Raw genomic sequence first — 25,949 nt, forward strand, 5'->3', positions numbered from 1 at the left:
AACCAACTGAGATTATGGATGTGAACATACATTTAAAAAGTAAAGCATTATACAAAAATGATGATTCAATTGCCTTTTCTATTTGCAAATATATACTTTTGATTTGCTGAAAAGTAAATACAAAATATAACATAAAATAGTATCAAGGGCAACAGACATTTAAAGCAATATGAATCAGTGCTATTTAAGCAAGCACTTTAGTTTCGTACTTGTTCTTGTCTCAATTCAGCGAACGGCAGCTGATTCTGACAACCAAGATGGCAAGCATATTGCTCATCCGACTGGGAATATGCTTCTGTACATGCTGTAAGAGAAAATTAATCAAATTACAAAAAACAAAAAGAGAAAGGAAAGGAGAGAACAGAAAAGAGAGAGATTTGGCATTTTATAGAGAAGTTTCTTATAAACTTAAAAGCATTTCATCAATATGAATTTCCAAATTGGTAAGAACAGCAAATGTATTACTTTATAAAGCCCCCCATCTTCTCCCTCCTACAAGTCAAATGTTTCCAGGACACATGTATTAATTACACTCAGACTCTGGCCATATGGTGACATTCAGATAAGAGGACCCATAGATAAGGTTTGTGTAGTAGAAAAAGCACTGGACTGGCATCCACCAAACCTGTTGCAAGTTTTGCTAAATCATTTATTGGCTGTGCATGTGACCTAGGCTGAGCGGTTTAACTGCTCTAACTACTGATTTATTTCTGTATGTATAAAATGGAAACACGACCTACTTCATGGTGCTATTTGAATGAAATAATGCAATATAGTGATTTACACACACACACACTATTACTGTTAAGAACTGGATTATTTAGTTGAAAAGCAAGAGTATACACATGGTAAGGGAAAAATAAAATAAAGCAATCGGTCTATCACCCTAAATTCTGAGAAAACTGAATTCAGAAAATATTTGAGAACAAACAATTCTAAAATTGAAATATGACTCTACCAGACAGACTCTCTTCATTTAGTTCATTAAAGTCATTTCTTTCTTGTGATAAAATACTACATTACTAAAAGAATTTTATATTTCTTTCTAACCCAGTCATGTACTTGTAATACACTTCTTAAAGGTGCTAGTTAATCACCTGAACAGAATTATGCACATATAAAGATGGGCAGTTAGGATACTGAGTGATTAAGGACAAAGTTATGATAATCACAGAAGACTGGATTTGAGTGAGGGCATTGCAACAGTGAAAGAGGTACCTCCTGTTACACTGAATAAACAGTGTAATAAAAGGAGAAGGGTTCCACTACAGTTCTTTAATGGTTAACATTTTAAAAGTTAAATGTCAATTTTGTCCTGATCACAGGTTTCTTTTATTGGACACATCTCTTTCAGCAAAAGGTAAGAAGAATGGTTTAACAGATGACAAAGACTGGTTTCTCCTCGTATTGGCATGACCCACAAAGAATACACTATTAAATACTGAGTCAAAGGCCTGACTCAGTAAAATACCTGGAGTTATGTCAATTAACTTATGATTGAAAGGTTTAGGAAAATTATACTATTTATGAAAAGGTAGTGATGAACTATGAGTGGGGTAAATACTACTGCATTTGTCTAAACCGAATGCCTGTTAAACAAAGGTGTCCTATCCATAATATAAAATAAACACAGTCACAACCAAAAAGATGAAATTTAAAACCCATGAAATTTCTAGCAGCAGCTACTTAAACTCTAACTTCATAATAAACACAATATGCTGGATGACTAGTTTAAACAGTATGTTTTTCATTTTCTGAGGAAATTATATAAAAATCAAAATACAACTCAAAGAAAACAGCGTTTTGTATTGCTGATGTCATTAGGATTGCATCTTACCAGATTCACATTCCAATCTGGTCCGATTTAAATCAATTCCATCATCCACAAACTGACAAATTGAAAACAGCCTGCAACCTCTCTGACATGCATACAGCTCCTCTTCCTAGGGAATTCAAGAACAGGGAGGATTACCAAAAAATAGTAGTTTTTCCTTCACAGAAAAAAAGTTCAAGAAGAAAGCAAAATTAGTAGGATTTATTATAAATATAAATATATATTATTATTATATATATTTATTATATATTTAAATTTAGCAGTACTGATACTATTTGAATACATAAAAATTTTATAATTGAAAGGAAAAGAAATGATAGGAGACCTCTGCTATCTAAAGAAGTTTTAGCTTATTATTTTAAAAGTGATAGTAAGAAAGAAACCTAGTGAGTAAAAACATCACTCTTTTTCTGATTTCTAAGATCATATTTTGTGGGGGGAAAATTGTAAATAAAAATAACAGCAACGTAATGAAAACAGAGGTAGAAATGAGTAAGCAAGTACTCTATGATCCACAGTTCTGTCACATCCAAATGTTCATATACCTTATTTTCACACAAATAATGTGCATGTCATATGGCACTTACAAACTGTGCAATCCCCTCTTGTGTTAGTTTCCTAAGCACATTATGCCCGTTGTAAGTGCACACACATTATTTTTGCGGGCATGTTATTTGCACAAAAAAAGGTAAATCCACAGGCTTATCAGGATAAGTTTCATGATGAGCTTCACACAGTAAATGGTGCTACAAGGCATGAAGAATATACATCTATAATTATGCTTACATGAAAAGATTTTTTCTAACTTGTTTGACTTTAATTGAAAACACATAAAGAAAAGCAACAGTGTGAAGTACTGGAAAGGCTATTGAAATCAGCTATACTGGGATCAAAACCTTTTACGTTAGTGGTTCTATGTAAGTTATTTTACCTGTTTATATTGCAGTGTTCTCATCATAAAAGGAGACAATGCTATGAATTATCTTCTTTAAGCTCCTCAATAATTCTGGAAGATAGTTATTCCTAGCACAGTGCTTTCTAGCTACTCCTACAAGGGTCTCAATAAATGGTAGTAGCATTAATCATAATTTAAAAAACAAACAAACAAATTCACTGCTACTGAATCAGATCCAACTCATAGTGATCCCTCCTTGGGTTTCCGAGGTGCTATCACTACAGAAGCAGATTGCCCAATCTTCCTTCCAAGGAGTGGCTGGTGGGTTTGAACCACCAGCCGTCTGGTTAGCAGTCAAATGCCTTAGGCACTACACCACCAGGGGTCCTATTAATCATAATAGATTTTTAAAATAGCAAACAGTTTACAGGTATCATTATATACGTGTAGAAGCTTAAGATAGGATGGACATATATTCTTCATTAGTGGAAAATGTTAACTGCTTAGTAAGACTACAGGTCTAAGAATAGTGTTTTTGAGAGGTTTTTCTTGGATGATATACATACAATATTTAAAACAAACTAATGCGTGTGTTGGGGGAAGCCCCCTCAACTTACTGTGTGACCCACTGTATACAAACTGGCAAGCAAGCCCCTAATAAGGAAGGAAATAGTATGTGCATATACCTGTTAGCAACCAACAAAATACAAAGGATGATTTTCTCTCTAGCAGAAGGATTAGTAGAATGTATGAAGCAGCAACAATCAGTTAAGAAGAGATGACTCCAGTCTAACATTAAACAAACTTTATTATACACTTAGAGGGAAGCACATTTTCAGACCTCAGTTCTAGTTTCCTTTGTTGTTAATGTGAAATGGAAAGAATTTAAACAATTAAGATAAATTTCATACCTGAGTTGCTTTTGTAGGCTTTGTAAAACAGTGGAAGAATTCTCATATCTTTGGAGCACCACATATTACCTTATATTGCACAGATGAAGTGAGCATCACCTATGCTGTATGCCATTTCACATTTTCAGATAAGCTTTCTTTTGTTAAATCAACCTAATAACCTATCTGGTGCCAATTTCAGAAGACAGCATGGCATGGTGAAGAGCCCTAGGTCTGACTGACATTCAGTCTCATCACTTATTCTGACAACCTTGGGCAAGTTATTTAATCTGAACCTCAGTTTCTTTAGTTGTTAAATGAAGATGGGGCTTTTGTGTCAATCTTAAATAGTATAAAGATGATAAATTTATAAAAAGCTGTAATATCATTAATATTATGCTGCACTAATACATATAATGGGAGCTCTGGTAGCATAGTGGCTAAGGCACTTGACTGCTAACCAGAAGGCTGGCGGTTCAAACCCACCAGCCACTCCTTGGAGGGAAGATGGGGCGATCTACTTCCGTAGTGATACTGCCTCGGAAACCCAAGAAGGGGTCGCTATGAGTCGGGTACGACTCAACGGCACATAACAACAACAACAACAATACATATAACAGTAGTATTTAATGACCATCCACAATGTGCCAGGCATCATGCTAAGACTAACAGAGTGGACTGCTACTTTTGCCCAGGAAGGACTGGTTTCTGCCTGCAGAAAATGTTACTTCTGTATAAGACTTAAGTTGACTGACATCTCATGGGTAACTGAGGGTTGATTGGCTGAAAAACTAATGAGGATTGGGATATATAAATGGCTGAGATGCAAAGGTTTTTAAGGCCTCCTGGTTGACAGGAGCTGGGAGGGGAGTGAAAGGACACGGAGTCCCCTCTCAGGCCCGGTAAAAAGCTGCAGCTGAGGGAGCTGCCAGCTAAGAGCTGGCTGGCAGAGAAACAGAGCCATGTGAGAACAGAGCGGTCACAAAGTGAAGCTGCTACACTGGCTATGAGCTGGGCCAGTTAGCAGCAGAAAGACTGAAAGTGGGAAGACAGATGGCAGACAGCCCAACAGGGCAAGGTCTCCATGGCAGAGAAAGCAGCCTCCTAGGAGAGAAACCATGCCTGCTTATCACTAGAGGGCAGTAGCGCTGGCCGAGAACAGTCTTAGAGCTGCTCCAGAGGACAGCTCCGTGAGCCTTTTTGCTCTGAAAGCTGTCCTGGTCAGAAGCTGTCTTACACTGAAGAGAGGGACTTCTCTAATGTGGGGACTCTTCCAGACCTTGCCTGTGTGCTTCCTGAAGCTGATTGAGTTATTCCTTTTATTTCTACGTTGGTCTTGATTCTGAGTTGTAGCCTGTTACTTGCCTAATAAATCATGTAACTGTGAAAATGGTCTGTGAGTTCTGTGTGGCCACTGTAATGAATTATTAAACCCTGAGAATGTTGTGGGGGGAGCAGCTGGTGTCAGAAATAATGGAGAAGTAGAAAAGCAGAGATATATCTGACCTCTGCCTCATAGGAACCAGCTTTGTGCTGATACTGACTCTTACCTCTCATAGATTTAGACAATTCTTTACACTATATTAGGGAGCTCTGGTGGTGGAGTAGTTAAGGCATTGGCTGCCAACCAAAAGGTCAGCTGTTTGAATCCATCAGGCACTCTGTGGGAGAAAGATGAGGCAGCCTGCTTTCATAAAGATTTACAGCCTTGGAAACCCTATGGGGGCTGCTATGAGTGAGAACTGACTCAATGGGACTGGGTTTGGTTTGTTCTTTTACACTATATTATACTGCCAACTCAATCCAGATTCATGGAAACCCTGTATGTGTCAGAGACCTGTGTTCCATTGGGCTTTTAACAGCTTATATTTTGGAAGTAAATCACCAGGGTTCCTTCTGAGGAGCTTCTAGGTGAATTTGAACCACTAACTTTTCTGTTAGCACCACGTGTATTAACTATTTGCACCACTTAGGAACTCCAATGAACTGAATACAGCTAAGTAATGAGATGATCCTTCAATGATCATATCTGTATCTTCTAGATACACATTTTCTCATCCTGAGCTAAGTCAAGCTAACTATTCTCCCACTATCTAGCGTACTATTTGAACCAAACCGGTTTTATAACATAGAACAAATAGCTATCTATAGTACATCAAATGACTGGCTGTGTGTTATGCACTGTGCTAGGCAGAGGAAACAAAGTTCTGAGAGGTTAAGTGATTAGCAGGGGAACATAGCTAGAAATAGTGGAGCTGGGAGTGGAATCTGGGTTTATATGGTACCAGAGCTCACCTCTATTAAAAAACAAAACAAAACACAGTCTGGTTCTATTTTGGCCCCAGTCAAACTATGCAATTGCACCTCTGAGGACAGTAAAAGGATAAAATATAGTAATTTTTAAGATACTTACAAAAAGGTAAAGGATTTTACTTTCTTACAACAAATAACTCAAGAAAGGAGTCATTAAAATACAATTTATATCTGTCAGTTACAAGTATCAAACCAAAAGAGCACAAGTGAGTTTGAAAATTCATCTAATTTCTTATAACACAGTGTTTTTTTTCTTAAACCACAAAGCAAAATAATTTGGAGGGTGAATAGATATCAGTGAAATAAGTGAGGTATTTTTAATGTAAGTTTATTAATGAATGGCAGTATATAAATGCCAGATTTAGGGTTGAAGTCCTAGTTCACAAATTCTTGACTATGAGACATTGGGCATGCCTTTTCAGACACTTAATTTCTTCTATTGTAAAACTCTACTTTGCAGGGTTATTGTGAGAATTAGGGATATAAAAAATCCAAACTCACTGCCATTCAGTCGATTCTGACTCACAGCAACCCCCACTAGGTTTCTAAGGCTATACATCTTTATATAAGCAGACTGCCCGTCTTTCTTCTGTGCAGGGGCTGGTGGGTTCAAACCACCACCTTTTGGTTAACAGCCAAATGCTTTAATCATAATGGGTGTAAATTCCCCACGATACTGGCTAACAGATTATTGGTTGTTGTTAGCTGCTATAGAGTACCCGACTCATGGCGACTCCATGCACAATGGAAAGAAATGCTGCCTGGCCTTGCACTGTCCCCATGATTGGCTGCAGATCAGACCCATTTTCATCCCAATTTTCAATGGATGATTTTCAAAAGTAGATCACAAGATCTTTCTTCCTAGTCCATCTTCAGTCTGAAAGTTCTGCTGAAACCTGTTCAGTATCATGTTGTTGTTGTTGTTAAGTGCCACTGAGTCAGAGCCGACTCATAGTGACCCCTCCTTGGGTTTCCGAGGCGGTATCACTACAAAAGTAGATCGCCCAACCTTCCTTCTGAGGAGTGGCTGGTGGGTTTGAACCGCCAGCTTTCTGGTTAGCAGTCAAGTGCCTTAGGCACTACACTACTAGAGCTCCCATTCAGCATCATAGCAACATATAATCCACTACTGACAGACAAATGGTGGCTGAGCATAAGATGCACTGGCTGGAAATCAAATCCAGGTCTCCTGAAGGAAAGAATTTTACCACTGAACCAGATAGTAGATACATAAATAGTAGGTACAGCCAATACATTTTTAAGTCTAGAACATATAAAGAGCCAGGTAGTTGAGTTCCTGGTGAGAACCACTTTCATGAATAAATAAATAAATAATGACTTACTGTTATCACATCAAGGCTTAAAATGCAGTGGATATTATAAAGTACCCAAAGGTTACAGAAATGTATACTCTTTCAAATTGTTTAATTATATTTCCCAACAATCTGGTTCATACCACAGATTTGCTTGGCAAAACTTAAAAAAGGAAACAAAACAAAACAAAAAGCCCAAACACTAAAACTGTATAAAATATACCTCAGTTCAATTCCAAATTAGTATCAGTAAGTCTCCTCAATGTTCTTAATGATGAGAGGTTTATAAGACAAGAAAATAACGCATTGAGGAACCGTGTTCATGGATTTAAATCTGAAAATCAGGATTTCTCACTTCTCTCTCTCTCACTTGCTACATCAATCTTTGCCTCTAATAATTTAGGATAATCCTCTGTCCTACACCTTTTCTTGAACACTGATAATCTTTGTGTAATGTAAAATCCAGTCGTAAACAGACACATGGGAAGTGCTAACATTTCACGAATCTGAAAGCGCTTGCCAGTAAGAAACGTCCCAACCTTCATTGGAACTCTCCTTGTGGCCACTACGAAGTTTAAAAGACTAAAGCGGGCTAGCCACAATGTTCAAGCAGACAGCATAAAGGAGTTGAAGGAAAAACAAAGAGAAAAAGACCAAAAATCTCAGCAGGCTATTATAAGGAAAGATAGAGGATACCCAAATTACATATGGTGAAGGGTGGGGGAGTCATCAAGCAACTCAGGATGTTGAGTAAACAAAGTCTTTTAAGAAACTGGACAAACTCCAGAAGTGGGCTGGAATGAAAAGAAAGGCTGCGGACGGACGCAGGGGTAGGGGCAGGGAGTCAGAGTAGGGCCACTCCCGTCCACAGGCTTTGCCCTCTCCCTCCGGGTCTTATTTCTTTACCTACTTCACGAATTCCCAATATCCTATCTTCTACACTGTGTGGTAAATTCCCTGAAGGCAAAAAACTAACTGCTTCTTCCCTAAGACACCCCAGTCCCTACTGGCAGCGCCTTGCACAGTCACTCAAGCTAGGTGAAAGCCCTTCCCATGCGCTCTTACAACTCCTTGGTTCGACTCCTAAACACTTTTCATATTATAGTGAAATTGTCTGACTCCTTGAACAGACTGTGCGCTTCCAGCCCAGAGATGCGCTCAGTACACATTAGTTATGACCTAACCTTCTTGCGGACTTGCGTATCTGTCCGTCCCCCCCCCCCCCCCCCCCACTCCTTGACTGGAAGAGAATCTCCTAGAAGGTGAGGATTTCGTACGACTATCCTTATCTCCCTTGGGAGTGCTCGTCTCCCATGCTGAAGAAATGAACCGTGTCTTTCTCATCTTTGTCCTCCCGCCCCCTCCCCCCAGCCTATCACAAAGTAGGTGCAGCACACACTTCCGGTAATGACAGCTGGAGCAGGTTACAGGCAAGATTAGGGAGGAAAACAGAAGCTACACAAGTGGGGGACAGTGGTTGCAAGGTCGATTCAGCGCCAAGTTCCCAGAGCAGACTGAGGTGTGAGGAAGCAAGAAGATGGGTGGCCAGGGATGGGTTGTTGCCCGGTTCAATCGGGCCCTACCTTGGGGTAGGTGTGCAAGGGGTAGGTCAGTTGACAGGCCCGGTGGCAAGATGCCGTATCCCCCAAGACCGAGTCAAATGCTTCAGCCGAAGCGGTCCCCGAGCCTCTAGCCAGGGCCATGGTCAGCAGCAGCAGCGGCGGGAGCCCCAGCTGGGCTCTGACCCAGAGGTGCCCACTCAGCGCCGCCATTTTGTTCCCCTCTGTCACAGCAGCTCAGCTTGTTGCTGTTTTCTTTTCAGACCTTCCTCCTCCTTCCGGGGCCAACCCCCTTCTCCGCCCCGCGGGCAGCCGCTTCCGCTGTCTCCTCAGCTCCGCCCAGACCAGTGCGAAACTGCCGTCTCTGGCCCCACCTCTGGTACTACGAACTCCTCCTAGGCTGGCGTAAGGAGGAGCTAACCATCGCGAATAAGAGCGCGAAATGGCGCCCCCCGACCCTTTTCCCCGCGGGACGAGCTGGGGGCTGTAGTTTTCCGCGGCTGGGAGGCGAATAAGGCCGTCAGGAAACTTCGCTTCGGATAACTACAGCAGTCCTAGACACGCCCACAGTCCTTTCCTTCGCAGTGCATTCTGGGGAGTGTAGTTAGCTGCGGCTCGGAGACGCTCTCTGTACGGGTGGAACCTCTTCCAACCTTCTTCCGCACTGAGAGTAAATGTTCAGTTTCCCCGGCGGCGATCAGGGCTTGGGAGCTCAGAAAGTGCGCTTTGTAGGGACCCAGCTGCTGCTTTTCTTGGTGCGTCTGTTGTCAGATGGTTGTTAGGTATCCTTGCCTGGACTCATAAGTGCTGCGCTGAGGTGGATGGGTTTCCATTTGCTAGGAGGATCCAGAGCACGGCAGACGTAGTTAAGACCTTCTGACCACTGAGTAGTTGTTCCGGAAGATGGTTGTTTATTTGAGGAGTCCGCTGAGGCTTCAGGGTGGTTGTTGGTTACTAAGAGAACCCTTTGGATGGTTGTGGTAGGGTAGTTAAGAGGGCTTCATCGAGCCCAGTGGAACCCTAGTGTTCCCACAACCTAACCCAAGCTGGAATAGGTTTTAGAAGGCACAAGGTTCAATGCCTGGCCTAATATTAGCATCCCCTTCACACCGTGCACTTCCGGAAGCTAAGGGGCCTCCTACCTCAGGAAGTAGGACTGTCATTGTATACAACTTCAGTTCTTAGGAAGATCTTTCTTTTACAAGAAGAAATCTTAACCTTCTGTAAATTCTACCCGAGTCCTCATAATTCAGGAATGCTTCCAGAGTATATAGAACCCAATTGTCCATGTCATGGGAACAGTCATCACAGTAGTCTTGGTGAAACTCTAGAACTTGCCTTCTTTCTTGAACAGAACGGCACTGCAAGCACGTGGAGGTAGTTGGAATCCCCCTAGCAATGGATAAATTCATCATCCGAACGCCTCGAGTCCAAAATAGCCCTCAGAAGAAAGATCCTGGAGCAAAAGTTTACAAGCAGGCCACGATTGAATCTCTGAAGGTGAGAAGGGATCTGGGACTAGCGTAATGTGGTAATGTGCATAGAACTGTGACAGCAAGGTTGTGCCGAGGGGTTTTATTCTTAGAAAACCTATGAATTATTTCTTGCCATATCCCTCCCCAGAGTGCACCGGACCACTCTGTTTTCTTCTTATCCTTTACACTTATTTTTAATATCTATACCTCTGAGCTCTGGTGGCGTAGTGTCTAAGGCATTTGACTGCTAACCAAAAGGCTGGTGGTTCAAAGCCACCAGAAACTCCTTGGAAGGAAGGTTGGGCAATCTACTTCCCTAGTGATACCGCCTCAGAAACCCAAGGGGGGGGGTCGCTATGAGTTGGATCCGACTCCATGACAGTGCATTTGGTTTTGTTTTATACCTCTGCTATACTCTTCTAATCATTTTGGTTTTACGAATACTTTGCTAGCTGGTGGCGTAGTGGATGAGGCATTTGGCTGCTAACCAGAAGTCAGCGGTTCAAACCCACCAGCCACTATGGGGAAGGACCAAAACCAAACCAAACACACTGCCGTCAAGTTGGACCCAACTCATAGCGACCCTTCCTTGAGTTTCTGAGGCAGTATCACTATGGAAGTAGATTGCCCAACCTTCCTTTTGAGGAGTGAATGGGGGGTTTGACCCACCAGCCTTCTGGTTAGCAGTCAAATGCCTTAGGCACTACACCACCAGAGCTTCTAAGGACTGGATAAGGGTATATGTACCCTTAGAGTTTATTGGCCAGACCTGTATCACATGGACTCCACACCTACTACTAAGACTAGGCAAGAGACTACAGTATTTTAATGGACTCTTTGCTACCTGAACTTAATCTGGTTTCTGTTAACAAGAAAGAGGCAAGGGATCGATGCAGGGTAGACAACCAATGAATCAATTAATGTAGGTATCCAATAAATGGTAAAATAATTATTTGAGTAAAAAAAGCTTATACTTAGTCTCCTTTATTTTCTTGAACTTCTCCTAAGTTTCTGATTTTTTCTTCATTGGTTCCTTTTTCTCCACTAGACCCCTAATGTTTGTACTCCCCAGAGCTCTGTTACATTTCATGTATTTGGTCTTCACCAGGGTGACCTTATCCATCCATGCATTCTGTGCAGACAACTGCCAAACTTGTACCTCCAGGCAGAATCTCTGAGAATGAGGGGCTCTGGGGCTAAAGAAAATGTTAGAAGGACTGAAAAAGCAAGGGAGTGTCCTGAGTGCTTGATTTATATACTCAGCTGGACTTTTGGGTAGAAACACTGCAAAAATAAGAAAAGAAATAAAAATTAAAAAAGAAAAGCAAACACCCTTACTTATTTCCAAGCAGCCCTTGGTTGAGACTTACTGAACCCTAGCTGATCTTTAAAGTCTCCTAGCCTTGCAGTTCTGTGGTTTCATGAAATACATTCAAGTTTTCAACTGTCTCTACTTTTTCAGAGTGTTCTTGGGTAATTAGATACAGCAGTAATTCTCAGTGAAGGACAGAAGCTGGCAGGATGGTGTTATTGAGCTCTCTGAAGGTAAAACGGGAGGATGCTAATTGAACTACACATAGAGTCATACACAAACTCCTGTTCTTGTTGTTAGGTGCCATCCAGTTGGTTCCAACTCATAGTGACCCTGTGTACAACAGAACAAAACACTGCCCAGTCCTGCACCATCCTCACAATTATTGCCGTACTTGACCATCATCACAGCCACTGTGTCAGTCCATCTCCTTGACGGTCTTCCCCCTTTTTTTTTTGCTATGCTTCTACTTTACTAAGCATGATACCTTTCTGTAGAGTTCCTTCTGACAACATGACTGAAATATGAGAGAGAGAGTCTAGCCATTCTTCTAAGAAGCAATCCGGCTGTACTTCTTCCACGACGGGTTTGTTTGTTCTTCTAGCAGTCCATGGTACATTCAGTATTCTTTACCAACACCACAACTCAAAAGCATCAACTCTTCTTTGGTCCTCCTTATTCATTGTCCAGGTTTCACATGCATAGGAGGCTATTGAAAATACCATGACTTGGGTTAGGCACACCTCAGTCTTCAGAGAGACATCTTTGCTCTTCAGCACTTTAAAGAGGTCTTTTGCAGCATATTTTCTCAGTGCAGTACATGGTTTGATTTTTAATTGCTGCTTCCATGGGTGTTGATTGTGGATCCAAGTAAAAAGGTATCCTTGACAACTTCAGTCTTTCTTCCATTTATCGTGATGTTGCTTATGTTTTGAGGATTTTTGTTTTCTTTATGTTGAGGTACAATCCATATGGAAGGCTGTAGTCTTTGGTCTTCATCAGTAAGTGCTTCAAGTCTTCTTCACTTTGGCAAGCAAGGTTGTGTCATCTGCATATTGCAGGTTATTAACAAGCATCAATCTTGATGCTGCATTCTTCTTCCTATAGTCCAGCTTCTCAGATTTTTGTTCAGCATGCACAAACTCCTGGATTCTAATATGCCTCCACTTGCCCCTGCTCCCTTCTGTATCCCCACTTGCACTCTATCTGAGAATCACTGTGTGATTCTAGCTTTTGTGATTTGAAGATTATGGAATCATAATAAACAATAGGCACACAGAGTAACATTGTCCTTAAATTTATCAGCTTTTCTTTTAAACCTATTCCTTATTCTCCTGCATTTACTTTTACATCCATAACTACCAAGTACCTGGAGCTAGAAACCTAGGAATCAACCTTAACTCTCCTCCCTTATGTTCAATCTGTTTCCTTAAATATATCTTGAATCTGCTGCTGCTTGATGGTATTCACTCTTCCCACTTTAGATTCAAAACCTTGTTATTTCTCACCTAGAACAGTGCCCTGGTCTGTTTTCTTGTCTTCCTGCCCTTGACATCCCCCATCATTCTTTCCTTCACACTTACACCAGAGAAATACATCTAACAAAATGAAAGTCTACTCAGTCACTTTCCTGCCCAGTTCTTCAGTGGTTTCACATTACCTTAGGATAAAGACCACATTTCTTTCCATGGTACCCAAGGCCTTTTGCAACCTGGTACGTGTCTGCCTTCTCCCCTGCTGTTCTTTTTTACACTCCATCCAGTGTCAGCAGCTCCCAAAGTTGTGATGCTCTTTCATACCACTGCATCTTTGTATGTGCTGTCTTCTTTGCCTGAAACACCCTTGCACCCTTTTTTGGATGCAGTGTAGTCATTAAGAGTACAGACTCTTAATTACTAGAACTAAACTGCCTGGGTTAAAATCCCAGCTCTGCAACTTACTACCTGTGTGACCTTGGAAAGTCATTTAGCCTGTCATTGTCTTTCTCTTTTACAAAATAGGGATTAATAATAATACCTTTTTCATAAGATAGTTATTAAGGGTATTGGTTACCTAGTGCCACTCTGACAGGAATATACTACAAATAGGATGGCCTTAACAAACAGGGATTTATTCTTACAATTTGGAGCCTTTACTTCTGAGTTCATAGTGCCAGGCTCTATGGGCTGGGTGAAAGCCCCTCAGCCTTGGGCTTCAGCTCTGCCTCCTGCTACCAGCCCACTGGGGCTAGAGACTTTTCTTCACTCAGATAGCTGCTAGCTACTGAGACTGACAAACCCAAGATTGACAAGTAAAAAAGGCACAATCCCAATGTTACCAAACCACATGTCAAGCCATTAATTCAAGTCCATTGAAAGTCCCGAGGTTGGCAGAGCATGGCAGACTGGTGAACAATGACACACGCAGGGTTCAAGTGTGCTGCAGGCTAGAGACCATTCCCCAAGTCTTCTCGTTATGTATAGGAAGCTACTCAGCTGCTTACCATAAATTCCTCAATGGAGTTGATTACCAGTCTCATCATGGAGAACTACATTCAGCTACCCAGCCACTCAACCAGGCCCAGCCAAATTTGACATACAAACTTAACTAGCACATTAAGTTTGATGAGTCAGTATGTAGATATGGTGCTTGGAATAGAGCCTGGCACATAGTAAGTACTATGTAAATGTTTGCTGTTACTGTTATTATCATCTGCTTCACAAAATCCTATTTATCTATCGTGATCTAATTCAAGTGTTCCTCTGCAATGCAGTCTGTCTTGTCTACTCTTCTTTTCCCCAGATACAGGTTTGAGGTATTCGCTCCTTCCTCTGAGCCTGTACCTTAAATATCATTGCACTTACTTGTGCTATATTGTAATTGTTTCTTTATATGCCTGTGCTGTGCTATACTATGAGCTTGTTAAAGATTATGTTTTACTGATTTTGTGTCCCCAGTACCTGGCACAGGGCTTGGCATACAGTAGGGTACAATAAATGAATTAAAATTTTAAAAGCTTGGCATGGCATATGAGATCCTTCCTGTTCTGCCAGTGTTCCTTTCCTTCTTATCTCTTGTTGTTCCACAGTCACATGAATGTATTCCGGCCATACCCCAGTTTGTCCTGTTCTCTGAATAAGCTATTCTCTTTCATGTCTTGGGCTTTGATTTGATGCTAGTCCCTTTTCTTGGAAAGCCCTCTCTTTCTTTTTACAAGGTGAATGCCTACTCATTTGTCAACTTACTTAAGTGCCACTTTGTGAATTCTAGATTGTAAGGATGAGTATTGGGTATTTTATTAACCTCTGAGTCCTTGGATCTATCGTAGTGCCTGGGACATAGTAAGTGGTTGTCTTAGTTGGGTTCTCCAGAAGAGCAAAACCAGTGAGACGTATGTATATGTAAATATATAGCTTTACTTCAAGGAAATGGCTCAGGGAGTTGTGGGGGCTGCAAGTCCCAAACCCATAGGTTAGATGGTAGGCTGGAGACTTCACCTGGCCCACAGAATTGTGGGGCTAGTGAATCCAAAATCTGCAGCTCATGTGTGGAGTGGAGTGCCGGGTCGAGAGAGAGACAGAGTGAAAGCAGGAGATCACTCACATGAGGGGAAGTGTGAGAGAGCACTATCCATTTATATTCTGGAGGCAGACCACACCCCTAAGGAAACTCCTGTTTCAACTAATTGCTTTATGTTAATGGTGATAACATCAGATCACATCATGAAAGGTCATTATATTATAGAACAGCAACCAGTCCAGTATCTGGCTAAATCACTGAGAATCATAGCCTTGACACATAAAATTAGCCATCACAATAGTCAATAAATATTTGTTAAATAAATGAATATCAAAATGCTTTTTGGGTCTTTTGGGGGCAGTTAATCCTTCCTTCTTTAATGCTCTCTTGGCATTTGGTTCAGATATCTGTCATGGCACTTACTTACTGTATTGTTGTTATCTGATTACCTGCAGTTTTCCCAATCCACTATGAACTCCTAAGGAATGGGACCACAGTATTTTGTGTTCTGATTTTGCTCCAAGCCCTAACATAATGCCCATTGCGTTGTAGGTGAAATTTATTAAATAAACCATGTTGTTGTTGTTGTTATGTGCTGTCAAGTCGGACCCGACTCATAGCGACTCCTCCTTGGGTTTCCGAGGCAGTATCACTACAGAAGTAGATTGCCCGACTTTCCTTCCGAGGAGTGGCTGGTGGGTTTGAACCGCCAGCCTTCTGGTTAGCAGTCAAGTGCCTTAGGCACTATGCTACCAGAGCTCCTTAGTCATTTTTATTTGGGAGTGCCCTTATAGGATTTTGATAGTAAACTATTCTACTGATGTTATTGTGAAAAAACTTTAAGTCCAGTACTGTGTTAAGGACTATGAGAGAGTTAACATCCAAGTATGAGTCCTCATGGGACTTGCCATCTTGGAAAGGTGATTACATCATGATAAATGAATAAATAATGATATAAAATCATACATGATCCATTAGAAAAATTGTTGTATAGACAATAAGCATTGAAAGTTGAGAGAAAAGAGCTCCGGTATTTGCTGGTGTGGCCAGAGAAAGTTGCACAGAGACAGGGTGCCTTAAAGGAATAGGAAGATTTGGCCAGGTAGAGGGCAGAGGTGTTGTTGTTATGTGCCATTGAGTCATACCTGACTCATAGCGACCCCTCCTTGGGTTTCTGAGGCAATATCACTAGGGAAGTAGATTGCCCAACCTTCCTTCCAAGGAGTGGCTGGTGGGTTTGAACCGCCAGCCTTCTGGTTAGCAGTCAAGTGCCTTAGGCACTACGCTACCAGAGCCCCTTAGAGGGCAGTAGTGGTATATGATTTGATAGGTGGTACTTGCTGTTCAGGAGCTCTAGTGGTATGGTGGTTAAAACATTTGGCTGCTGACCACAAGTGGTGGTTCGAACCTGTCAGGTACTCTGTAGGAGAAAGGTGAGGCTATCTGCTTCCATAAAGATTTGCAACATTGGAAACCCTTTGCGACAGTTCTACTCTGACCTATAGAGTCATTATGAGTCAGAATCAACTTGATAGCAGTGGGTTTTGTTTTTTTGATTACTTACTGTTCTGTTCCCTTTATGTGTGCATACTTCATGTTTACTTTCACATATACACAATGACAAATTAAAAAACAAATGGAGTTAGGTATGACTTCCAGTAGTTAGCTAGTTCCGTTTTCTGTGCTGTTACTTATTCCCACACACTAGTATCTCATTTTAAATTTTATCATGGCAAGAATCTGTTGAACTGAATGTATTCAAGCCTCAGTTTCCTCATTAGTAATATTAGTAGTAACAATCTCTAATAATACCTAACCTGCAGAGTTGTAGTGCTAAATAAATAATGCATATTGAAAGGGCTAAGCATTGTGCCTGGCACATAGTGAAAACTGAATTAATAATTTTCTCTTTTCCTGTGCAAAAAAGGAGAGGCTTATGTGGTAAAACTGGAGCTGAAAATGATGATGACGATAGTAACTATAATGATTGGAACTAGCATTTATTGAGCCCATTTCTATGGGTCAGGCTTTGTGCTAAGTGTTTTACCTATATTAACTCTTTAAATCCTAGTAACAGCTAGGATAGGGGGCTCTGATGGCATAATGCCTACGGTACTTGACTGCTAACCAGAAGGCTGATGGTTCAAACCCACCAGCCACTCCTTGGAAGGAAGATTGGGCAATCTACTTCTGTAGAGAAACTGCCTCGGAAACCCAAGGAGGAGTCACTATGAGTCAAATCAACTTGACGGCAGTGAGTTAACAGCTAGGATTTTAAAAATGAATATCTTTATCATTTACATTTTACAGGTGAAAAGTCTAAGGATTAGAGATTGAGTAGGTAGCCTAAGGTTGTGTAGATACAAGTGGCAGAGGTAGACTTGAACTAGAACTAGACCTGAACTAGACTACACAGTAGGCCTCCATAGGGTAAGGAAAAAAAAAAATATAGAGGCTTCTGAATGCCATCCAGAGGAAGTATAAAAATTTAGATTATTAGAACCATTGTATTTCTGTTATCAGTAGGTTACAAGTAATTTTGCTGTAGCCTTATCACAATCAGTGAAAGTGATACTCAATAGAGCTTATGTAATGTGCATTTTAATGGTAAAGGTTAACTCGTTTAATTTGTTTTTACTCCTAGAAGAGAGAGTAATTTCTTCTTTCTGTTGCAATAGGAATCTTTTATTAGATTCTTTCTATATTGTTAGGTGCTGTCAAGTTGGTTCCTATTCATAGAGACCCTATGTACAACAGAATGAAACACTGCGTGGTCCTGCACCATCCTCACAATCATTGCTGGAGCCCATTGTCGCAACTACTGTGCCAGTCCATCTCGTTGAGGGTCTTCCTCTCTTTCACTGACTCTCTACCGAGTATGATGTCCTACTCCAAGGACTGGTCCCGCCTGATAACATGTTCAAAATGTATGTGACAAAGTTTCATCAGCCTCCCTTCTGAGGAGCATTGTAACTGTATTTCTTCCAAAACAGATTTGTTCATTCTTCTGGCAGTCCATTGTATGTATATTCAGTATTCTTCACCAGTACGATAATTCAAAGGTATCAATTCTTCTTCAGTCTTCTTCAGTCATTGTCCAGTTTTCACATGCATATGAAGTATTGAAAATACACCATGGCTTGGGTCATAAACAATTTAGTCCTTAATGTGAAATTTTTACTTTTTTAACAATTTGAAGAGGTCTTTTGCAGCAGATTTGCCTGATGCAATATATCGTTTGATTTTGTGACTGCTTCTTCCATGGGCATTGATTGTGGATCTAGGTAAAATGAAATTCTTGACCACTTTCATATTTTCACTGTTTACCATGATTTTGTTTGTTGCTCTAGTTGTGAGGATTTTTATTTTCTTTATGTTGAGCGTAATCCATACTGAAGGCTATAGTCTTTGATCTGTATCAGTAAGTGCTTCAAGTCCTCTTCACTTTCAAAGATTCTAAAGTATGCTGATTCTAGTTTTAGCACACTAGAATGCTGTATAAACCTTTCCTTTTCTAGGATTAACTAGGCAGTATGTTGTTCCCTCGCCCCAACTTATGAGTGAATCATTTTCCCTGATTGATTTTGTCAGACCTGGTATTTCAGCCATTTGCAATTTTAAGACCATCTTCTTTCCTGAGATAACTATTTCACTACTAATTGTAGCTTTGCCACTGATGTTTTGTGTCCATTTCCCTTGTTTCTCTAAATAATTCAGATATGAACTTGAAGTGTCTGTTTTGGAGCCCTTATTTGGAGAGAAATAAAGAACCATTTCTTTGATATTTATGGAATTCTGCTCTGTAACTGAGTGATACTTCTTCTATTTCTTTCAGCCCTAAAATTTCAGATCTGAAAATTGTACTGTACTTATTCCTCGTGGGTAGAAATAGCTTTGTTCAATTATACCTACTGTGCACTGGGGTAGATAAATAAGAAATTGTTCCAATCCTTAAGTTGCTCATGTCTGGTGGGGAAGACAGCTTTGTAGATAAGTATATGCAGAATGCGTAGACGTAGTAACAAATCTGAACAGGTTACAAAGGGACCCAAAAGGAAGTACGGCCAAATGTGATGGTGAAGAGAAAGCCAAGAAGGGAACAATGTCTTCAAAAATAAATAGCTGCTTTTGGCAGACAATATTTCTACATAGGTATTTGTATGTACTGTAAGTATGTCCAAATATATAATAAAGTTAATAAGGGGTGAAATGATAACTTCTTAGCCACAGCCAACCACCCTGAAGGAGCAAGTGGTTGGAGCTGTGGGCTTGGGACCATGGTCACAGGGGATATCGAGCTCAATTGGCATAAAATACTACACAAAAACATTGTTCTACATCTTGCTTTGGTGAGTAACAACTAGGATCTTAAAAGCCTGCAAGCAGCCATCTAGATTCAACAATGGGTCTCTCCTCATGCAGAGCAAAGAAGAATGAAGAAAATCAAAGATGCATGGAAACAATTCGTCCAAGGGACTAGATGACTATGTAATCTTCAGCCTATATGACCATGAGACCAGAAGAACTAGATGGTGCCCAGCTACCACTGTCAACTTCTCAGAAAGTGATCAGTGCAGGAGATCCTGGATAGAGTAGCAGAACAATGTGGAAAAAAACTCAAGATCATAAAAAAAAAAAAAAAAAAAAAAGACCAGGTTTACTGGTCTGATAGAACCTGGTAAGACCCCTGAAACTATGGCCCCTAGCTACCGTTCAGGTCTGGAATTGAACTCACTTCTGTGACTTCCAGCCAAGCAATAGATAGGCATAGAGGGTGAACATTTACGTCAAGTAGACACTACTTGGAGCTGTTAATCATGGGAGAACAGAAGAGCAGTGTTTGCATAGGGAAATAGCTCAGGGAGCAAGAATGCATAGGAAAGAGAGACATAGGGAAGAGGTAACTGCAGGGAGAAAGTGGGAAGAGTTACATTGCGGGGAATTGCAGTCAGTGTCATGAAACAAAATGTGTAGAAACTGCTGTATGGAAAATGAATTTTCTCTCTAAACTTTCACCCAAATCACGATAAAAATTATTAAATAAATGGTGCTTATGTGGATAAGGCAAAGGAAGGGCGTCCCAGGCAGAAGGTGTGAAAATACTGTGGCTGAATTAGAAAGCTGCAAAGAGAACAAAAGATGAGGCTTAAAAAGATTCAGGAGCCAAGTTATGGAAGGCTTTTTAAACCATGTTAAAGAGTTTGGACTTCTGGAGTTCCATGTGTTTGAACAATCTGATATGAAACATTCACCCCCATTCCAACTGTGTAAATGCAGGATAAAATGTCTCACATACAGAGCTGAACTTGAAAGCAACAACAACAAAAGGAAATCCCCACTTACTAGGAAGAAAGAGGAAACCCAAAGCCAGAACTGTTAAGTTGGAGTTATAACTGAATAGTTACTAGGAATATTGAAACTAGATATAATGGTTAGAGGCTGAGGCTAAGAAGATAAGTGTGGGGACAAGACAATAAGGCTTCAGGCCATTGTGATGTAGGGAACTGGAATTGAGCCTGTGGTGGTTAAGTTTGTATGTCAGTTTGGCTGGGGCTAGTTGAGTGGCTGGGTGGTAGTTATTCCCCATGATGAGAGTGGCAATCAACTACATGGTGGGATCTACCGCAAGCAGCTAAGTAGCTGCTTTAGGGATGTGGTCTGCTTCCCGTATATAAGAAACAGCTTTGGAAATGGTCTCTAGCTGATGGCACACTTGAACCCTGCATTTAGCCTAGTCATTGTTCAGCAGCCTGCCATACTCTGACGATCTTGGGACTTTTAATGGACTTGAAATAATGGCCTGCCGTGTGGTTTGGTAATATTGGGACTGCCTGTTACTTGTCGACCTTGGGCTTGTCAGTCTCAGCAGCCAGCAGCTGAGTGAAGAAAAGCCTGTAGCTTCAGTGGGCCAGGAGCAGGAGGCAGAGCTGAAGCCCAAGGCCGAGGGGCTTTCACCCAGCCCCTAGAGCCTGGCGCTTTGAACTTGGACTTAAAGCCTCCAAACTATAAGAGAATAAAACTCTTGTTTGTTAAGGCCATCCCATTTGTGGTATATTGTTGTCAGAGCGGCACTAGGTAACCAGAATAGAGCCTCTACACCAAGGTAGGAGTGACACATACAAGGCTACCTTGTTTGTGAAAAGTGAACTAGAAAAATTCTATCTACCGGTCCAAGGAAGCATCATGAAGATTGTAATCTTCTCAGTGTCTTGGATGGAAAAAGAGTTTGATAATAATAAATTAGAACCACACACTTATATATGGATATACATAGTCCAAATTTGCGTTGTTTGCAAAGATGAAAAAAATTAACATAAAAACTGGTCCAGAAACAGGGAAATCCAAAGGCCTTGGCAAAGGCAAATTGAAATTTTCCTGTTAAGACACTTCACAACCTACAATTCACAGGAATCCCATGGAAAACTATGCCTATGAAAGATGAACTCATGGTCAAATATCCTGGAAATTAAATTACTAAGAAGGAGAATGAGCAGATACAAGTAATAGCAATTTCTACCCTAAAATGTAAGGGTAATCTGAAAAAGACCTTCCATTTAACATGTTTAAAATGTCCCAAAAGATAAAGAAATAGAAAACCATAAGATAAGAATGGGGTAGTATGAAAAGAGAATAGGCAGATTTTCGGGGTGGGGGTAAGAATTTGTCCAATGAAATTATGTTTGTACTGAAGCAGAAGCACACTGAACAGCTACAAGCCATCACTACAGAGAGAATAATGAGTCGGAAGCTAATGCTGAGGAAATCACTCAGAATATGTCACAGAAAAATAGAGAGACAGGAACATGAAGAAAAATTAAGACACATGAAAGATAAAGAAGCCATGAACATTTTTAAGAGTGTTACTGAAATAGAGTCTTAATGAGAAAGATACAGATTTAGATTTCATTGAGCATTCATCTTAAAATTGTAAGGGTAAACATTAAAATGAGAGGAATAGAATGTATTACTTCTGAACCATGAAAGAAAAAAAAACAAGATTAAAGAAAGACTGTTAAATAGAAGATTAGAAAGGAAAACAAACAAGCAAAGAGAAAGCATGTCCAGATATATCAGTAATCATAATAAATGCAAATAGATTAAACATGCCTATTAAAAGATATTCTCAGATTGGATGAGGTAGATGGAGCAAAATAAAGCAGCCATAGGCTATTCAAAGCATTGCAGTGCAGTGAATTACTTAATATGGCCCTTCTAGCCATAGTCTTTGTGATTCCCACAAAATGATTGGGTGGGGCTATGCAGTTAAGGTGTTTGGGGCCCACCAAGGGATTAGGCAGCCTGCTAATAATATAAATAAGGTGCATGGACTCCTTGTGGAGGTAAGACCATGCAAATAAGGTATATGGAATTCTTACAAGGGAATTGGTCAGTTTTGCCATCTTGCCAGGCTTAAAAGGAGCCAATCCCAGAAGGAAAAAGGGGGAACCTCACTACCATCAAGAAAGAAGAACCAGGAATATAGTGGACCTTTTGTACTCAAGGTCTCTGCTCTGAGAACCTCCTAGACCTAGAGACAGTGAGAGATGTCAGCAAGCATGGCAGAGAAACAGTGGCAGCAGAGCCAGGAGACTGACATGAGATAGCTGTGGTGGGTTTCCCAGCCCACCAAGTGAGGCATGCATGCTACAATAGGCATGCCAACCCATGGAGCAAGAGAGCTGAGCGCCTTCAGGCAGGAGACTTGCTGTGAAGTGGGGTACCTCAGGGCACTTAATTGGCAGAGCTAAAAGAGCTTTGTAACACTTGCCTGAATGGAGCAAAGACAAGACCAAAGGCTGAGGTTCAAGAAAGAGGTCTGTTCTGAGAGAGTTGAGAAAAGTCTGTCCTTAGGGGACCAAGAGGAGCCTGTCCTCATGGGGTAGAGAGGAACCCTGAATGGCCAAGAGGAGCTGAGAGAGCTGTTCTGCACTAAAAGAGGGAGATTTTGCCTACATGCTTCTTGATCCTCATCCTGAGTTAACCTGTTACCTTCCTGATGAACCCCACAACTGTGAGTGTGGTCTGTGAGTTCTGTGTGACCATTGCAACAAATTGTTGAACTTAGCAGAGAAGTGGAGAATGCCATGAGAGGGACAGCTGATATTAGAATTGGTGAAAAGGCTGGGGGGCAGAAGTGTATTTGATGTTCACCTCTTAAGAATCAGTTTTGGGCTCATGGTGATTCTCTTCCTCTCCCTACCTGTGAAGTTAGACGCAGAGGTCTAATGATGCTGCCAATTCATTTTTACTGGTATCAAAACTACAGAAAATGGCATGGTGGAAGCTTCTGCACTCCTGTAACTTCATAAGGCGGAAGGAGAATCACCATCAGGATCAATAGCTCCAGGCTCATTCCTATGAGGTGGAGGTCAGACATGCCTCCATCATCCAACCTTTTTACTGGTTCTGATACCAACCATCCCTCCCATACCATTCTCTACTTCTGTGGTAATTTGCTGCAGTAGCCACATAGAATTCAGACAGTACTCACAATTATGGGGTTTATTAGGGAAATAGCAGGTTACACATCAGGATCAGAAATGCTCAGCATATAGTTCTTTTTTTAAAAAAATGCATTTTATTGAAATATAATTTATGTACAGTGAAATACACAAAACTATAGTGACAGGGGTCAATGCATTTTTTTTTTCAGTGTTCCCTCTCCTTCCCTCCCACCCCTGGCAACCAGCAAAGAAAGTTTCCCTCCATATATAAACCTTTTCTTGACCCTCTACAACAATGAACTAATACTGTATTTGTCCTTCTGTGATTGACTTATTTCACTCAGCGTAATGTCTTCCAAGTTCATCCATATTATGCAATGTTTTGCAGACACTACATTATTCTTTAGTGCTGCATAACATTCCACTATGTGTATGTACCATGGTTTGGTGCTATAAATCTTGGAGATAAGTCTCTTGCCAGATATGTAATTATCAGCAAATATGAATTTGTTGCTGTCATTTTTGTTAAGTGCTTTCTCATGGTGTTGATTCCTTTGTTCCATATAATTTTCTATGCTGAGCTCATTTCGTTTGTGAACCGTGATATCACTTCCTTCATTGCTATTGTTTTAGTATTTGCTGAATATTTGTGCTGGTCCTCTTTTTTGTTGTGAAGATTTATCATTTTTCTTTGAGGTTACCCTGTGATGTATAGTTTTCTTCCCAAGTTTAGAACAGTCTATACTATCTTGTAGTTGTCTTGACTTCCCTACCATCTAGAATTTCTGTAACGACACAGTTTTTTCCCTCTTTTTGGTTTGTTGTTGTTGTTGTTGTTATGTGCCATCGAGTCAGCCCCGACTCATAGCGACCCCTCCTTGGGTTTCCGAGGCAGTATCACTACAGAAGTAGGATTGCCCACCCTTCCTTCCGGGGAGTGGCTGGTGGGTTTGAACCTCCATCCTTCTGGTTAGAGGTCAAGTGCCTTAGGCCCTATTGGTTTGTAGTTGTCCTCATTTGTCAGTTGATGTCTCTGGTTCCATTTACAATCTTGTAGGCTTATTTACTTTGGATACTTCCATAGCTGGGTTGGTTTCTGGGTTATGTCATCATGTGTGTTAATGGTCAGTTGTTGTTGGCTGTTGTTGCTTCTCTGTCCAAAGGGCACCCTTTAGCATCTCTTGTAAAGTTGGTCTGGTTTTAACAAATTCCCTGAATTTCTGCTTTTCTAGAAATGTCCTAATTTCACCATCATATCTGGGACAGTTTTACTGGGTACATAATTCTTGGTTGGAAATTTTTCTCTTTCAGTGTTTTATATATACCATCCCATTGTCTTCTTGCCTGCGTGGTTTCTGTCAAGAAATCCAAGCTTAGTCTTATTGGTTGCCCCTTGTTGGTAACTTTTCATTTTTCCCATGCTGCTCTCATGATTCTTTCTTTGTCTATGGTTTTGGTAAGTTTGCTGATGATGTGTCTTGGTGATTTTCTTTTGGGGTTTATCCTGTTTGGGGTCCGTTGGACTTCATGAATGGATATATTCTCATCTTTCATCATACTAGGAAAATTCTCTTCCAACAAATCTTAGACAATTTTCTCTGCGGTTTTATTTGTCTCTTCCTGTTCTGGAATTCTGATTACAAGTCCTACATGAACCTTAGGCTTTCTTCATTTTGTTTTGGTCTTTTTTCTGATTGATCTCTTTCCAAAGAGGTGTTCAGGCATTTGCTTTCAATCTCCCTAATTCTGTCTCCATTGATTCAATTCTGCTCCTTTGCCCATTCAATGTCTTATCTATTTCTGAAAATTTAGTATTCATCTTCTGGATTTCTGTGTATAGATTTTGTATCATTTCTAATTTTTCATTTATTTTGTCATTTTGTTCTTGTATTGTCTTTTGAAATTGTTCTAGGGTTTTCTCTGTTCTCCTTGATCTGTCTCTCAATTCGTTGAAGATACCTAAATATAATTCTTTTGAATTCTTTATCAGGGAGTTCAATGCTGAGTCTTCCTTAGGGATGTGTTTTAGGTCTGTATCCTGGTCCCTTGTTTCTCCTGCTCTATCTTGCTTCTTTGTGTGGACTGTGATGCTCTTTTGTCTCCAAGGCATTGTGACGTTTTTGTGTTTAAATTTAATTGGTGATTGTATGTTGGAGTGACTTGTCCATGATTTTTGTTTTCTTTGTATGTTATCCATGCAAGCAGGGTACTGTACTCCTCTATTCGCTAGTTGATAGCACTTAGGAGCTCTGGTAGCATAGTGCCTAAAGCACTTGACTGCTAACCAGAAGGCTGGTGGTTCAAACCCACCAGCTGCTCCTCGGAAGGAAGGTTGGGCAATCCTACTTCCGTAGTGATACTGCCTCGGAAACCCAAGGAGGGGTCGCTATGAGTCGGGGCCGACTCGATGGCAAAT

At 40.7% G+C, this 25,949-nt stretch overlaps 2 protein-coding genes across 2 annotated transcripts in view; one reads left to right on the forward strand and one right to left on the reverse strand.

Moving 5' to 3' along the window:
• Window positions 1-9,017, reverse strand: part of TMEM59 (transmembrane protein 59) — a 43,952-nt gene extending 34,935 nt beyond the window's left edge. Inside the window, exons 1-3 of the mRNA XM_007945935.2 lie at window positions 8,829-9,017; window positions 1,838-1,943; window positions 210-304 (exon numbers count right to left, since the gene is read on the reverse strand). Coding sequence (XP_007944126.1) covers window positions 210-304; window positions 1,838-1,943; window positions 8,829-9,017 — 390 coding nt within the window. The remainder of the gene's footprint in view (window positions 1-209; window positions 305-1,837; window positions 1,944-8,828) is intronic.
• A 1,185-nt stretch (window positions 9,018-10,202) lies between these two features.
• TCEANC2 (transcription elongation factor A N-terminal and central domain containing 2) overlaps window positions 10,203-25,949 on the forward strand; it is a 64,922-nt gene continuing 49,175 nt past the window's right edge. The window contains exon 1 of the mRNA XM_007945936.2: window positions 10,203-10,304. Coding sequence (XP_007944127.1) covers window positions 10,203-10,304 — 102 coding nt within the window. The remainder of the gene's footprint in view (window positions 10,305-25,949) is intronic.

Source organism: Orycteropus afer, unplaced genomic scaffold (assembly GCF_000298275.1).
Source record: "Orycteropus afer afer isolate SDZICR_OR568_19922 unplaced genomic scaffold, OryAfe1.0 scaffold00145, whole genome shotgun sequence".
NCBI classification, from domain to species: domain Eukaryota; kingdom Metazoa; phylum Chordata; class Mammalia; order Tubulidentata; family Orycteropodidae; genus Orycteropus; species Orycteropus afer.